Source organism: Meleagris gallopavo, chromosome 3 (genome assembly GCF_905368555.1).
Source record: "Meleagris gallopavo chromosome 3, MGAL_WU_HG_1.1, whole genome shotgun sequence".
In the NCBI taxonomy this organism is placed as follows: Eukaryota; Metazoa; Chordata; class Aves; order Galliformes; family Phasianidae; genus Meleagris; species Meleagris gallopavo.
Window position 1 is genome coordinate 16,037,070 of NC_139406.1, and position 18,074 is coordinate 16,055,143.

At 37.5% G+C, this 18,074-nt stretch overlaps 1 protein-coding gene across 4 annotated transcripts in view; it reads right to left on the minus strand.

The window, feature by feature from the left end:
- The window catches only part of CDH6 (cadherin 6), a 112,938-nt gene that overhangs the window by 42,250 nt on the left and 52,614 nt on the right, over positions 1-18,074 (minus strand). For all 4 annotated transcript variants that reach the window (XM_085220356.1, XM_085220357.1, XM_085220355.1 and 1 more), the window contains one exon: positions 10,969-11,324. In XM_085220356.1, the coding sequence (XP_085076482.1) occupies positions 10,969-11,196 (228 nt within the window). In that variant the 5' untranslated portion in view covers positions 11,197-11,324. The remainder of the gene's footprint in view (positions 1-10,968; positions 11,325-18,074) is intronic.

Below are 18,074 nucleotides of genomic sequence, written 5' to 3' on the forward strand. Positions count from 1 at the left end.
TGCATTACTCAGTCAAAAAAAGGGAACTTGAATAATAGCAGCTGGCAGCAGACATTTACCAAAATTAGGAGTTTTTTGGTTGTTCTTGTTTTGTTGCTTTACTTATTTTCCCCCAGAAAAATGACTACATGCACTTTTGTAACTAATAGACTGTCTTAGCATACATTCCTTAATCTTTAATTTGCCTGATTAGTATAGTGAATGAAATCAATCTGTGTTATATATCCAGCTTTAATTGCCTTTATCATCTTAGGAAATTTACCCAGAGTTAGTTGCTTACTCTTTATCAGAGATCTGAATTATCCATTTCACTGAAAAGCGTTTTCTTAGACTCAAAAACTTATAGAAAAAAATAAAAGCAGCTTGAATTTAATATTACATCAGCGTTGTTCTTTCTTTGTAGATATAATGCAGATTCATAAAGCTAGATGAAGAAATGCATTTTTAATTCTGTAAAAACCTCTATTCCTTGAGTGGGAAGAGAGGTAGGGAAGATATTCCTTAATGGTGAACTAGGGGGAAAAAAAAATTGCTTGGCCTAATATCCAGAAATGTCTTTACTGGGATACGGTTGAATAAAACATCAGGCTTCTTCAGTAACAGCTTTTTTCTGTTCCCTGATGGATGTGCTTGAAAGCAAATGCTCATCCTTTGCTTACTGACAAAGGTGATCCCTTGATATTCTGAGCTGCACTTGATGCTGACAATCAAATCCAGAAGTATGTGTATGAATTTTATATGCTATATAAAAGTGTGTGGCAGGGTTGAAAGTAGGGATTGGAGAAGTGAGGCTATAGAGAAACATTCAAACAAATGAGGAACCATATTCTGATTTAAATCAATGTTTAACAAGAATGAAATAAATTCATAGCCACAAGTTTAGTTGAGTCTTTAATCTGTTTGCATATCTGGCTTGTCTAGTTCTGTGATTCAGAAAGTGAGGAAAGGAAAAATATCTCTGCACTGCCATGCTTCCCAAATTTATTTCTAAAAAATAATTCTGTTGCATAAAGAGATAACTAGAAAACTGAGTGAGGCAATAGTTACAATTGAAAAGGCCACATATATAAGTCTTAACTGTGTTCTCTCTGGAAAGCTGCTCAGCTAGAAAATTCTTTCTGGGAAAACTTGGCCAAGGCTGCCATTGAGTAAGTTTTTCTTTCAAAAGAGCATTCCTCAAAATATCAGCCTGGATGAAGGAATGGGTCACGGGGCTCAAATATTGAGATAAACAGGTGTTAGAACTTCAGGAGGGCAAGGGGGTGGATTAGCAAAAAATCAGCTCAGATAGACGGAGCTTTGCTTTGGAACAGGTGACAAATCAGTCAAGAGCTTGCAGATAAAGGACAGATCAACATGAGTGATATCATGGTACACATCCACTACAGACTGCCTGCTCAAAGAAATGAAGTACTTGAAGCCTTTGTTAGACAGATGGAGGAAGGAAGCTATACAACTGAAGGCTATGGTACTCATGAAGGACTTCAATCATTCTGATGTCTGCTGGAAGAGCAATATGGCTGTATGCAAGCAACCCAGGTTTCTACAAAGTGCCATAAGAAAATTTCACACAAGTGATTGACGAGTTGACCAAAGGATGCATTATGTTAGATGAATGTGAATGTAAAATTTACCCTCAGGTCTCAAAGGTTCTTGAGCCTACCAGCAAATTCTAGCGAAGTGAAGCATTATTCACAGCAGACAAAGCAAGCAAGCAAGCAAAAAACAAAACAAACAACAACAGCAACAACAAAAAAAAAAACTACAAAAATGTAGGGACTTGTTTTTTTAACAATTTGGGTGAACTCAGGTCCATACTCAGAGTGGGATGCATTAAAAAAAAAATGGTGACAAAATGTTTTATTGCTATCATATTTGACAAGTTATTGAGGAAGGTTCCTAATCTCTGAGAACAGGAAAAGCCACAGACTAGATGGATCTGGAACTAAAGACTAGCCATGTATACCTCAGTCCCAAGCTGTGGAGCAAATCCACTTGGAAGGTAAATCTAGGTGCAAGCAAAGAAAACCAAGGTGATGGAAACAGCATGGGTTTAACAATGGCAAATTGCTTAACCAACCTGGTTGCCTTTCATGGCATTGTGAAAAAGCAGAGAGGATTATTGCATGACTTTAGGAAGGCTTTTGATATAAAATCTGGATAGACAAATTGGTGAAATATGGACTCCAAAAATGGATGGTGAAATGTGTGGAAAATTTCATGGATGGACAAATACAATGGGTTATGATCTGTGGTTAGGTATCCCACTGGTGGTTGATTACTTGTCATGTTCCTCAGGGGTTGATACTGGGAGTTAATACTACTTAATATCTTTATTAATTATTTGAATGATGGGATGCACTCTCAACAATTTTTTAAGTCATTAAAAAAAAAAAAGAATGGAGGTGGTTTGCATAGAGAGCTTTCAATATTGAGAAGGTAGAGTTGCTGTCTCGTAGTCATCAGCAGCTTGGAGAAATGGACTGATGAAGTTCAGCACTGGCAAATATAAGTTTTTTTTTTTTTATCTGTGCTGAAATACAATCTGGATGGAGAAATAGTTTTGTGTTGAAAGATCGGGACATTTCACTTCAATAAGCTGAAAATGTCCTTGCAGAGAAGAAAGCCAACTGAACACTGGTTTCTTTTAGCAATAGTGTAGCCTACTCTCAGAGGCTCAGATCATTCTCCTCTATTCATAGCTTGTGAGAATGGAAGTGGAGCACTGCATTTAGTTTTGTCCCTCTTCTGTAAAAGAAAGACACTGACATACAGCATTAAGTCTATTGCGGGGGTCACCAAAAGGGTAAGGAGGCTGGAGCATATGATGTATGTGGAGAGGAGAAAAATGTTTTTGTTTAGATTTCAGAAGAGAAAGTTTGCTGTTGTTTACAGCTATTTAATGGCAAAGAGTAGATAAAGACAGAGAAGACAGTGAAAAGATGAAAGACGGTAGTTAGAAATTGCAATAGGGGGAATTCTGATTAGATATTTGAAGGAAAAAATAAAAATAAAGATCAAAGAGAGGTGGTTAAGCACTGAGATAACTGCCCAAGAAGTCATGGAATTTCTGAACTTGGAGATAGAACTTGATTGAGTCCTGAGCAACATGCTCTTAAATGGACCTGCTTTGAGCAGAGGGGTCAACAAGATGCCTCTAAGAGTTACTTCCAGCCTAAATTATTCTGTGGTTCTATTTGTCAGGACAGTGCTGGACAGTTCAAGATTCAACACTGCTTGTCTAGGAATGAGGATTAATTTTGACTGGAGAGACTGGAATTCTTTTGGTGAGAATATTTTTCTCCAAATTGTTATCTAGTATTTGTGGAATTAAAAAAAAAAAAAAAAAAGAAAGAAAAGTATTTCTGGAGAACATGTTACTGATATAGTCAAATCATTATAAATAATCTGAAAGGAGTTTTCCAGAAAATACTTTCTGCAGGTAAAATCGTAAATATTTGCATGAAGTGGGTTAATCGGGGTGAATTGTGTAAATCCTGGTAGTCTGTGTTACCTGGAAGTAACACGAGGCTCACGCTCCTGTATTAATTCTCTGGCTGAAACCCCCTTGGAGGTTGTTATTCCCTGTGTCTACTGGAAATTCTCTGAGGAATTTTAGCAGTTATAAGTTGCATTAACTCTCCTTTAAGCAACTGACCTGAAATGTGTAAAACCACAGAAAGAGCATCGGCTGGAAAGAATCTATTAATGCTCTGACACCTCTGTTTGCATGGCCTTTAAATCTAGTGCCTGAGTTAGCTTGATTGCAGGGCCTGCTATGTAGAAGCATGTCATGGAGCCAAAGATACAGTTATACTCTTCGATTCTGTATTTCAGGGAGAATTTGACCTCTTATTCTTGATAACATAACGCAAACACAACATTTACATGTTACATGACTTGAGTAGATGTAGCCTACCAACATGAAGACGCAGTATGCTCAAAGCTGCCAAACACACTAAACAGGATGATAGTAACAAAGCAGTGCAGGGCAGTAAAACCTTCTTTGTTACAGTAGATGATTAACAGTGAAACAACGTTTCACAAAGAAGTAAGAAATAGTGCTGGGTAAACAGTATCTCTGTGCAAAAAGGCCATTCCAGCTAGACCTTCGTATAGTTCTGCTCCATTCAACATGGCAGACTTCAGCTGGGGATAGCAGGGCTGCAGTCTGAATGATGTGTTTCCCAAGTAAACAACTCTGAAAAGAAAGCACTAGTAATTATAGATTCAGAATAAACTTTCACTGATATGTTTTTCCCCTTCTGTAATGTACAGTTTAGCTCCCAACTCACCTAGCATTTTATTTCTCTACAAATTTTATTGTTCTTGATGTCCCTTTTTTGTGTATGTATGAAATTAGAAAGAGAAAGAAATGATTTTTTTCCTTTCTCTCTTTCTTCCAGAGGGCAATTCTTACCTTTCCTTCATCTGCCACCTCAGGCTTTCACGGTGAGTACAAGCTTCACTGAACCCTGAAGCATTTGCAAGTGCATGCTAAGGTTTGCTTCACCCCATTAATGGTGAAAGCAAGCCACAGTCTGCATTAGCACATACAGATCAGTGGTAGCTATTCACATCACAACACATTTTCAGTTTGTTTTTGAAATGCTATGCTGACTGGCCACAGCTCTCAATCTGCTGCTGCCCCACTGTGAACCTATGTTCACCAGTGAGAGAAACAGCAGCAAAAGCAAGGGGAGTCACAGAGGATAAGTTTCATTTAATAAAAAGGTTTCCGTAAGTTTTACAGTTTAATATTTTTGATGAGCCAACTGTAAATAGCAAATGGCGGAATAACAGTAGTTCTTTATCGTAAGCCTGATAGAGGGATTTTTTTCTAGCTGTTGTTAGCCTGCAAGTTCTATATTCACAACACTGCAGCTTTATAGAGAAGACTTTACTTTGCTGTACAAACAAATAGGAAAATGGTAATCGCAGCTCCAAAGATCAGTAATTTAAGTAACCCAAAATAAACCATGAACTTCACCTGTGATTTCTCCCTGGGGAGAAAAATAAATGTGTTAAGCTATTTTTGTATAGCTATAAGTCTAAGGGCACACAGTCCAAGAGGACAGGCAGATTGCTGACAAAGGGAGGACAGAATGATCTGTGGAAAGATGTGGCCCAAAATGTAAGCACTGGTATGAGTGGATTGTTAGTATATAGAAATAAAAACTGTGTAGTTCAGGGCACCCAAAAAAAAAAAAAAAAATCAAGAATTTTTCACTTCATTTCTCAAGCCAGAGAGAAATACTGTCTTGGGAGTTTTTTGCTTGCCTTGACTTCTCTAGGTAGAATGAGAAGAAGAGGAGGAGGTTATGTTCCATTGCATTTTAAGTACTATCATGTACCATAAAGGAGGAGATGTGGAATGTTAGAGACAGATGGTTGTAAGGTTCTATTATTGTGTAATATATTTGGGTGTAAGAATGATGCCAAGTAGATTCACAATTATGAGAATCGTAAATGTTAAACATGCTTTGTTTCCAGCCTTTCATTTTCTGAATGTCATTCTTGCCCATCCCACCCATTTCTCATTATCTCCTTTCTTAGCCCCCATATGATAATTTAAAATCTGCAGCCTGTTTTTGGATTCGTGTCCTGGGCCTTTAACCTCTCAGCGGTCCCTTGTTTCAGTTATCTCTATTCTGCAGAGACTAACAGTATAGAGGGTTTCTATCAGTGTCAGTAAATCTTTCAAAGAGGAATATAAGACAAGTGTGTGTATGTGTGTGCAATTCAGTATAAGAATGAAGGGCAGTTGGGAAAGTCAAGTGGTAGAACATAAAATATGAATGATGGATGAGGAATAAAGGCAGTGCACACATGCCATGGCATTTGCTCTACTATTTACAAGAATGACATATATTCAGCCTGTTGAAGCAATAGGCAGGTGGAAGCTAAGAACTCTGATTTTTTTTCAGTATTATTTTATTCATTTGTGGTTTAGAAATTTCTGATTTTTAGCTCTGATTATGTCATTTAACCTGCCTGTACATCAGATTTCTCTTCTATAATAGGCTTTTGCTAATGCTTCTTTCACCGCAGTGTTAAACATATCACTGCAATTAACTAATATTGGTACTCATAAAGGACCCTGTGACTTTCTTGTCAATAGCAAGGGCAGGAGTGTCACAAACACAAAAGCTCTATGCTCCTCTAAGAGAAAAGAGGCACTATAGCATATTGCTGATAGCTTCCTAAGGACTCTGGCACCCTCACACAGGTGGAGGGAGAAGGCATCTGGAAAGATACAAGGCTTTACTTCTCCTCCATCTGTGTGGTGATGGGTGTGGTATCATCTGAGAGGTACATCACGGAGTCACGTTTTCTGTGCACATTTGGCTGTGAAAGAAGAATGCTAAAGAATTGCCAGGGATGGAGGGTCCAGCCCTGAGGCCTGTGTACACTGTGGGTGGTGCTACAGTTAGCTTGACTGAAGCAACCGAGAAATGACTGATGGCTCTCTTCAGTTTTGCTGCGAGCCACTCCAGGACAAGAAATTGCTCAGAACAAAGTCATTGCAAGACATAAGGTCTGAGTCTTGGGTTGCATTTCTCTTGGAAAATCAGAAAGTAGAATCTATTCCTAAATAAATGATATTCTGAATGTCAAAAGAAATTGAAAGCTGTTTTGAATAGACTCACTGAAGAAGTCACAAATGTAACTTTTAATTTTAGGCTTCATGAAGAAATTAAATGGTCACTTTGTTTGGAATAGGAAACTGAAGGCATCATGAGGCTATCAGAGCATTAGTTACAAGGTAAAGAAAACCAATATTTGCCAGTAGAATTGTATAAGGAATGCTAAAAGCTCAGATGCTAACAGTCATTTTAGTTTGATTTTACACATCTTGACTTTTTTGGAAAACAAAGGTTTTGGTGATAAGTACAGAATACTAGCATATTAAAGATCTGAGAGAAAGGGGAAGTTTTTCTTGCTAAATGTACTGTTGTCCAATTAAGATGTCATAAATTTTTTGCATTGGAATATGTGAACCATTGCTGATCAAAATATTGAAACTGCATGGACAGTAATTTTCATTCTTTAAATAGCTCCTCATGTCACAGCTGTACATTTATCTCTCACAATGTAACTTAGTCCTACTTGCAATGGTTTGGAGATGTTCTCTTTTTGATTTGGTGATGCTTGCCATCAAAACAGTTGTAGCTGTAAGTAAAGTCAGGGAAAAGGAAGCAAAATATTACTGGAAACACACTGAGTACCACTCAGTTTATCACGTCCTCCCTAAAAGCAGGATTGATGGTACCTGAACCATTCCTTACAGAGGATAAGGAATCTTTCACTGTGTGGGTTTTTTTTTTTTTGTTTGTTTGTTTTTTTTGTTTTTTGTTTTTTTTTTTAAATACCAAGCAGAAGGATTCTACTTTTGCCTAGGTGCAGTATTCTTTCTCCTTTGCCAAGACACATAGCAGCAGTACTTTGACTTTTATCTTCCTTGAAAAATTGAGTTGTCAGCAGAGGATGATTGTTTATGATGGGTGGTACAGGTAGAAACATCAGATAGCTTCCAGGCAAGCATAAAGCTTGAATTATTTGAGCATCAATAAGACACAGAAAAAATGAAAAGTATGTCTGGAAGTTTCCTTTCACTATCAGACAGACAGTGAGACAACCATTCTGCCTGTTGTTATCAGGAAAGCAAGTTGCTCCTTTCTACTGCAGGCTGCCAGAAGCTATTTCCAGGTTAATGAGTAAGATTTAAGCCTTGTTCAGAACTTTCTTTAGTCTAAATGAAAGAGGCATACTATCCCTTTATATAACAATGAGTTGTAGGTTTGTGCTCTGACAAGACCACTCAGTGATGGATGCTAGTACATGGATTTCATGCAGCCAATGGGATAGCTGTGTAAAGACATCAGATGCATACAAATGATTACTGTACCTTTGAGTCTACTATTGTAACGACAGCTTTTTTTCATTCTGTTGCTCAGAAATATGTGAAGACCTCTGAGGAATACAGCATATATTTCTATATACAGCCACAGTACCACTTTATCTTTTACCTGTGACTTAGGGCTGAGGTGAACGCCTCTCCTTAAAACTTTACTAAACAGCTATTGGTACAAGTAGATAATTTTTAAAAACCTAATTCAGGTGTTGCAGATTTTTCTGGATTGTAGTGTTGGGAACCTCTCCACTTCGATATTCATGTAATCCTTTTATTTTATTTTTGGATTGAGTCTCTGGCAAGTGTTGTAATTTCTGAACCAGAAGAAAAGATGTGTTCAGGTTAAAATGTCACTGTACCCATCAATCACATTTCAATGAATAGCTGTAGCTCACAAGTTATTCAGTAGTGCAATGAATAATTCCAGTCTAGAACTTTTATACCAGTTCCTTATATTACTGAGCCTAACCAAGACTAGAGGGCATCTATTTCTATTCTTTTTCAAAGGATTTATTTTGTGAATACATAGGAATGAAAATTAGGAATAGAACTGGATGATAAAATGGTGGATCTGATGTCAGTGCCACAGCATACAATCAACTTCTGTTGTTAATGCTGAGAGATTCATGGCAGATGCATATTCTTGTCTAAGATACAGCAGCATATTTGACTTGATAGTAAAATCTGTAGTAAACAAAACTGGAGGACATGTTTCTAATAGTTCATGGTACCTATGGCCACCAGAAAAGGACTACTTTGTTTTATGTGTGCTTAGATGTGCTCAGACAATTATCTCCTAAAGGATGGAAGCATTTGGGTTTGCTGGAGATAAAGTACACAGAGCATATAGCATTGTAGTGCTCTGGCCTATGACTCATGATGCTTCAGTGTTGCCTTCAGTACCGCCCTGAGCTCTACTGCTGTTTGATATCTTCAGAGAGATTACCTTTTTTATTATCTCAAACCTGAATATGTTCCTCTTCACTTTTCCTCCTCTTCTCTCCAAAACTATTATGATATAAATGTGGTTTCTGTAGCACAAACAGTTACAGGTTTTTATGACTGCAATATGGGCAGTTATAAAAACAATGCTGTTAGAATATTTTACAGCCAACTTGTGATGTCTAATCTTTTCATACAGGTGTTTGAATTAAACATGTTAACAATGAACAGAAAAGACATCAGCAAAAGCAGACTAAAAGATTTTATCTTTTTTAGAAGATTTTTTAAATGATTCTGATGTTAATGCTCACCAGCTTCAACTATTGAACACAAAAAGCAAAAAAGCTAGATACGACTGCCTATGCAGTAAAAAGAAAGCACAATTCCCCTTTACATGCATATATCGCTATTGTTTTCGAAGAATTTCCTATGCATGTTTCCTTATGATATAAGGAAATAAAAATATGATAACCAAAAACTCTTATCACTTTAAGTTCATATTTAAGGTTAACATTCTGTCCTCTGAGACAAAATATGCTTCATAAACATGTTCATTATCCTCATTTGCCCACTCCAATCAAGTTTAATTGCTCAGCTAAATTGCCTGGTTACCTCAATTTGGAGACATTCAACTGTTTCTATCACTTATCCTCACACCAATATTCAACTTTCTATAATAATAAATGGCTGCTGTTCCATGCCTTTTGGCTAATTGTTAAATTACAAGGGTGTGAGCAGTTCTGGCATTTGAAAGACGTGTGAAAGGCCACTTGTGAACAGCCCAGGGACACAGAATCAATGACATTTATACATTATGTGTCACTGCTATGCTTTGTAATAGTAAACGTATTAAAGTACAAATAAACAGAAGAATAACTTAAAAATAACAACCACAGTTTTTTTTTCTTTCTGTGATTCCACTCACTTCAAACTTTCTTGGTTTTTTTGGTCCAACTATATCATTTTTAGCTGTCTCACTGCAAAATCATCCTGAAGGAATATTTGCTCCCCTAACAATCCCTCTATAGTCAATAACTTCTACTTGAATTCTGCAGTGTGGAAAATGGGAGACTTGGGACTGAGAAGGTTTAATGTCAGAATTTGCTGTGAAAATGACAGGCTGCTGAAAGAGCTCCCTACCTCAACCCCCACAAGTATTCTGTAAAACAAGAGTGTGTGTGGAGAACTGCTGTCTTCCAATTCATGTTCTTTCTTTTTCCTTGGCTCCATACTTCTTGTCTGTTTGATTTGTTTGGATTTTTTTTATTTGGTTTTCCTTTACTCTCTCATCTTCTGTTTTTATTGTGTTCTCTTTAGGTAACCTTATTTTCCTGAATTCTATTCTCTCCCCATATTTGATTTGTTTCCCTCCCTCGATCTTGATTCCTCTTTGTAAACTTTCCTCTCCACCCACCTCACCCCACCTCAGGGAGGTGGATATTTTCAGAATTCAGATGTAATCTTTATTTTCTAAAGACCCTTTTCTAACTGTTGGCATGCTTTGAGCTTAGTGCTTTTTACCTGATTATTACTTATCACATAAGCACAGTGTTCTTCAACTCTTTGTAATAGCATGGCTTGTGTATCATGGTCATGTCACAAAGTCTTCCATGGTGCCACAAAACCTCAAGTTATGTGCAGTGGAGAATAAGCAATGAAATGGTTGCCTTCTATGGGATAGGGAGAATCCTCACAGAAGTATAGGCACTATGAATCCTAGGTACCTTGGAATAACCCTCTTCAAGTATATATAGTTTGACTCTATATAGTTAAAGAATGTAAAGGACAACACATTTTAAAGATAAAAAGTGGGCTAGACTATCCTATAATTGAGCTGCATCACATCCATTAAATAATTTTAAAAACCAGAAGCTTTTAAAGCTTCTTTGAAGCATGATTGACCATGCGACTTGCAAGTTAAACTAGGAACTCCTCATAGTTGATTACAATTTGAAGCTTAAGTATACTAATCTTTTACTGAATTACTCGTCAGCTGAAGCAGGGCAGCTAGCAGTGAGAACTGAGAACTGTAGCAGGCATCATTCTTACCTATTTGCTTTTGCTGGCTATCTAACTCTTCTAAAATCAAAATATATCTAAAAGAATCTTACCTTGCCAACATATTGATAGTCAGTTCCTGTATATTCCTCCAATAAAAAGAACTGATTCCACATCCAACTCCTTTTGGAACGACTGTGGTCTCTCCTGCTGTTTCCAGACAGTACCAAAACCTTTTCCTTTTCTGGAAAGCCACTAGTCCTTTTGGACAGCAAAGTTAAGAAACTTTGGTGGGGCTGGCCAGCCCAAAACAGCAACCAGAAGCAATGGTAAGTTCTCATCACGGCAACAAGAGAAGATCTAAACAGCAACTGTTTTTCTTGTCCTCAAGCTAACCTATTTTAATGCATCAAATCCAATCTCATGCCGTCTTCGTTCTTTAAGTAGTCTTTGCAGTCTCAGAGAATCTCTGAAAAGAGAAGTAATAATGTTATAAGTATTTTCAAAAGTATTAACAATCATCATTACAGTAAGTAAATCCAAAAATTAAGAGCAATCAAAAATTAGAAGAGGGTTTGTTGAAAAGTAATTCCTGGTTCAAAACATTGCAAGCAGGCCTTTAAATAATTGGAGTGAATGTATATTGAGTAGAAGGAGGTAGTCCTGATGTATTTTGATGTTGGTGGTGTCTTTTTTCCTTCACCTCCATTTACTTTCATTCATGAATTAAAGAAAAAAAAAAAATTACATTTTTACAGCCTGGCCTTTGCTATATAGCTGATTAATTTCTGACTGGGGATCTTGATGTGGTTACTTTATTACGCTCAAGAAGGAATAGCAAGAGTGCATACTGTCACCTCGAGGACATTCAATTGCTATAATTATGGGCTGAAGAGCCTGAAATTTCCAGGATTTTACCTTCAAATTTTAGGAATTTGTATTTAACTTCATTTAGGAAGGGTCAAGTAAACAGGTTAGTGAAGTAGATGTATGTATTTGCCAATATCTCCCACACTCTGGACCTCTTTGAAGTTAAGTGGAAGTCCTTGTTTTCTTTGTTACCTGTTGCTTGAGTTATGTGCTGAGTTTTGAAACTTTAAATGAATAGTTATATATGTAAATATTTTTATTATTAATTAAAAAGTTTAGCACTCATCTAGTTAGTCTCTGCCTCTAGGCTCCTACTAACTACCGCTTCCTATTTTAAATATTAAATATCTGTACACCTTCAAAATAATTATGAAAATGATCCCTATATCGCTGAAGATGGCATGACTTTCATCGTGGAGAATATCATACATTCAGTACTACAGTACTATAGCTTGGTGCTGACAGTTCATCTGTTTTAAAGAAGTTGAAAGCTTTTATTAAGTAAGAAGAAATGATATGAGGAGCCAAATGCCCAATTAACAGCTTTGGAACAATTTATTATCTGAAGAAATTAGAATTAGTTGACAGAAAAAATTCCACATATATATTCCTATATATAGGAATATTTTCCATAAACTTTTTCTTTTTTTTTTTTTTTTTTTTTTTAGTTCAAACAGATCCACTCTTAAAGTTTATTTGCTTGATTTTCATTTTGTTTTGCACAGATGCTCCTTGGAGAAGTTATTTTTTTCAATATTCTTATCAGAAGCTATAAATCATTCTGAACCAGCTCAAAATTCAACAAGGCAGCTCTCAGTGTTTGTAAATAAAATTGTTGAATTGTAATCTGACTTTATACTAAATCCAAAACAGATATTATTTTATTTTCTAGACATTTCATGCATCACTATTTGGATCATATTGTACATCAAAAATCATTTTTTGTATGTAATTTATGTTGGGTTTGTCAAGGTGTAAATCAGGCAGAATTTAACCTTTGGGGTACGTCCATGCAGTTAGAACACTTCCAATGCCTCTTTTTAGCAGCTCTGCTGGTTGTCACTGTTCTTAGTAATACATTGTATAAAATAACCTCGAGTCTCTTGTAGTTCCTCTTAGTAAATCATTTTCCATTAAAAAAAAATACCACTTAACTTTTATATGAGTGGTAGGTAATGAAAAAGAGCTGTTCAAACTATATCATTTTACAGCTTCACTTGGTAAAATACCATAAGAAGGTAGCTTCTGGGTGAGGAGAAGTCAGTTTTTTAACATTAAGAGGAGGGGTGGAAAAGATACAATTAATTCTGAAATGATGATGTTTCCTCTGGAGAAAAAGGAAGGTTCCCAGTTAGATCTCCTTAAGACCAGTAAGCCTTCTGTAGGCAAAAAACACCTCCATCCTGCAGGGCTTGGGAGATGTGCCTACGTAAACATTTGAGCATTGTGAGGCAGGCTCAGACCCATGGGTTTACACCCATCTGAACATGCACACATTCAGGAGTCACAGTAAGAACAGACTCACTGCCCACAGCAAGGTGGCATTCACAGGAAAGGGGAAAAGTGTGAGAGGAACAGAAAAGGCTAAATGTGAGTAGACTTGAAGTGTTTGGCTGATTCAGGCACCAGGCAAGAGAGAGCTGAGGTGGCTTCAGCTTTCTTCCTGTTTTTATGGCATCTGTTATCTTTCTATACCCTTCTGACTTGCTCAGGCTCTCGTTTAAGGCTCTGCCAACATCCCTCCTTCTTACCCCTCAGCTCCGAGTCTCTGCACTCTGATAAGACACAAAAGGAGAAATGATGTTGCACACGGTGCTTCTGACTCCCACACTATTGCCCATCTGCTCTGCAGGGAGGCTGCTGGCTGCCTGGGTGAGTTAATGAGTGCCGTGGGCAGCTGCAGCCCTGGCAAGCTGCCCTTTAACTGCATACCTGTTGTGAAGCTAGCTTGGAGTGAAGATGGGAAAAGACAGGAGAATTAATTTCTAGCTGTGTGCATATGGCTCACCTTGCTGGGGAGGAAGGCTCTGAGATAGGGAGTACAGTGTGTAAGCAAACGTATTATTTTGCTATTAGTGAAGTCTGCATGGCATGAGGGAGTGAAAATCATCACTCCACAGGCTCCACCAGCGCTCATCTCATTGCCCCCACAGCCAAATCCCACAGTGAGCTTGTGTACCTCTGCTCCTATATTTAATGTTTCCTGAGCAGTGCTGCCTGGAGCGGAATTGCCTGACAGGATTTGTGCCAGCCTCTTAAAGGATCAGTCCTTCAAATGCCAATTGCCAGGAAACAATTATTCCTACAGGGGAATTTTCTGCACTTGAAGTCAGCTATATTTCACAGCTCTGATGTCATGGGAAAGGTTTTATAGTGGCTCATGCTGAAATATAGCTCATGAGAATGATATCATAGCTGTGAAATATAGCCTTTTATTCTTCTTTGCAGAGATGTGTCCAAAAAGCTGAAATAGGGGCATGATCCCATAATGTCCCTCTTGACTAGGTGGTCTCCATGCAGAAGCCGAGCAGCTAAGCCCCAGCAAATTCTGTGTGTACAGCAAGAGAGCAGACATGTTTTTACAGACCTTGACTTGAGTGTGCAAGTGAGATGAGTATCAACCGAAGCCCAGGGTGTTTTTACAGTTACCTTTGCTGGTAACTATATTATGGGTCATAATGATAAATTTAGTGACATGAATAAAAAGAATGGGAGCAATATACCCTGAGCTGAGTCTTTAGTAAAGAGTTAGCTCCTTGTCTCTTAAATGGCTTTTGTGCTTTTGTTTCAACGTCTCATGCTGCAGAGAGGTCTCTGCAATGTAGTAGCTCTTCTCTTGCAATTTTGTGCTTACTCCTTTTTTTAATTTGAAAACAAGTCATTCACCAGGGATGCTTTTTTCTGTAATTGGAAGAGTGCAAATATAATTGACAGGATGTTTTCCTTGGTCTCCACCAAGGGATGGGGGCTAAAATTTGTGTTTTCTTCACATCATACGAAGACAGGCAGTAAGACAGAAAGAGTACTTTAAACATTTCACTTTTCTCAACCCTCAGCTGGTCAGCTGGTTGGGGAACGCACTGTGTTAATCAACTGAAATGTCAAGAGTGAAAAACGATTTCACTGTACAACATTCTCAGACAACTGACTTAGCTCTGTCAGCTCAAATACTTATCAAATCTGGGATTTTTATGGGAGAAGGAGGAATCTGCACACCCAAGCTTAAAAAAAAATCCCAGTCTAACTTTAGGTATGATGACTGTTAACATAAAAGCAGTGTCACTTACAGTGAAATAAGCGTCTTCGGTATGACAAGCTGCAGATATGAAGTTTATGTTCACGCCTCTTTGAAAGATCAAAACCTTAGACAATTGCTTAATCACTATAAATATCAACTTACTTGAAAATTATTTCCCCTAGGTGATGATGTTCATAGTCAACCTTTCTGTTCACCCTTCCCCACAGTATCTCATTAATGTAGATGTCTTCATGTCACTGATGTGAGAATTCAATGCAATTTTATAATTTTCCTGAGAAATACTTCATTACTTCAACTAGAAATCAATGAGAGAATGTATCTGTTGGGGTTTATCTGATGCATCAGGGAGCACTGTCCTGGAGATGGCTTTCCAGCACAGTGACAACCACCAGGTGCAGGTTCTTGACATGAAGAATACCAGAGGTCTGCACCTCCACTCCCACTCAGTGTAGTAGGTTGTACTGCACTTTGTAGGTGGTGGTTCAATAAACCAGACCACAAAAGAGCCTTCCTCTCAGAGGCATCAGTAAGGAGAGAGAAAAGGAGAGGTTTTCATTCTTTTCCGTTCATTCCCATAGTATCTCCCCCTCAGTAAACTCTCAAGGAAATATGATTTGTAAATTGTTATTGAACCAGGACTTGAAAATTACTTCTTTACAGATTCCATGCATTCAGTGATGTTTCTGTATATATATATATTTAATGTATGTATGTCAGGCACTGTGGGCTGCAGCTGATTAGATGTTAAGTATCCTTTTAATATGTCAATAATCATGAGTCTCTAAAATTTCTGACATAACCGTTACTCAAACAAGTGCTAGTGCAATAGATCTTTTATTTCTTATTCACCTAAGTATAGTTTCATTCTTTGAGGGCTAGGTGCAAAGCTTCAGACATTAGGAATAAGGTCCATTAGTACATATGATTTAACATTGATTGTATTCAAGAACTGATAATTTACTGCTGTCCTCATATGAAGAGTGAGTGAGGAGTTGTAAGTTAATAGATGATGTGACATAGTAACAGAGGGAACTGAGTATGGAGAATGATACAGATATGCCCTGCAAGATTTAATTGCAGATGTGAATATTCAGACAAGATTTATTTATTTATTCAGTTCTTTATGGCGCATGGTTGGGGATGGGGGGGGGGAGAAGCTGTATCTGTCCTCATTGATATTCAATTACTTGGGGGAAAATAAACACAAAGGCAGAAAATAGACCTGCTGTTTAATTCAAGTAGTATTACACAATGAACACTCTGGCATATGTGCCTCTACTGGCACAAAATCAAACTTGTTTTATGGTTGGGGTGAAAAAGTATAGACTAGTTCATCAACACCTGTGTCGTGTCTACCAGTACTCTGATGCTGACATCAGGTACAAGTGTTTAATTTGTCAAACTTTTCAGAGAGAGAGGAAAGAATCAACACTTCATTGTCAAAGCCTGAGGAATGAACGGTGGGGAAAGCATTAATGGGGGGAAGAAGAATGGACAGATATTGATTCCTAGTTTTGCTGTGTAAGCTGCTCTTTGGAAGGAGGCATGCTAGGTGAGGATCTGGTGATTATTTATTTAGATTTTACCTTGCTGCAAAGCCATGTCAAGGAAGCAATATCCCAGTCCATAAAATAATGTGGACAACTCAGAAGAGCCAGGACCTCAAGCTGTCCTTGGAGCTGTCCTCACAATGACAAAGTGTACAGTTCTGCTACCCCGCAGGAAAGATTGCAAGAAGAGGATTAAGGCTGTAAGGAAAATCTGCAAAAAATTACTTTCTCATCATGGAGGGGGGGGGGAGGAAGGTTAAAGTAGCAATCACTACACAAAGAAAAGACAGTATTCCATCTAACCTAAGAAAATAGAGGCTTCCAAATTTATCATATTCATTTATTTTCAATGTCATATTCATATATTCAAATATATCATATTGATACATTTTCATATATAGTAAAGAATTCCTTGCTGCATATTTTCAGTAATAGCTAAATTTCATGTACTCAAAAGCTGTAATGCTGCAGACTTGTCCATAATTGACTTGGACTTAAAAAGAAGTTGAGTTTGAGCTTACTTTACAATTATGTTTCTCTTATGACCAGTAAGATCTGAAAGTCTCAAGTGTAAATTAGCTTTTACTGCTCCGAAATCCAAATGCTCTTTTCCCTTCATTCTCCATGAGGCACTCCTTTGCAAATATCACTCATAAACAGAAAAAAAGACTTTTTATTTTTTTTTGCAGACTAAAGATAGCTGATGAAATTTTAGTCTGATGTTCACTTTTTCTTTTTAATATCTTTGTTATATAAACATATGCCCTAGTGATCATTTCTGAAAACACCTCTGAAATTCCAAACAGAACAGAGCCAAGAGGGAATTCAAACTGAAAGATATGTGGTTTTAAACCGTAGGTTCTTTCTGAAGACATGGAGTACATAATGTAATTGCAGCCAGCAGTGGTTGATTATAGTGTCTTTGAAAGCCATTTTTTATTCAGTTCTCTCAGCAGGAAAAAAGGTCCAGAACTATAAAAATAACTGAAAGCAGCAGAAATGTTAAGATAACTACTACCTGAATCCTGCATTGGGATCTATTAACATGGCACTTTGGCATAATGTGATTGCTTTAATCCCAGTGAACCAGAATGCACGCAAACATCAGCCTTCACAAGAGCACAAGCCTACAAAACAGAAGAAGTGAGAGGTAAATCTCTCTTGTTAGTGCCTCAGTGGTGGTGGCTACAGGTGACTGTATGACTCTAAGATTATTCAGTAGCTGGTGAGTGGACTGATGATGTGGTTTGTTCTCTTTCAGATAGTCTGATTTTTTTTACCTGCCATTTTAAAAGAGCCTCAGTTCCATCTTGTTTCAGAAATGCCATATCTAAGTCTCTGTATTTAGAAATACTGGAAGCATACCTTTCATCCACTGTGCATAAACTGTCTCGAAAAACAAGACAAGAATGTTAAAGGAAAGGAAATCTTATTTTTTCCATTGCATGGATGCAGTAAGCGACTAATCTGTGATCACTCAAGAATATAAAAGTCCTGCAGCTGGGTCGAGGTAATTACCAATATTAGTACAGACTAGAGA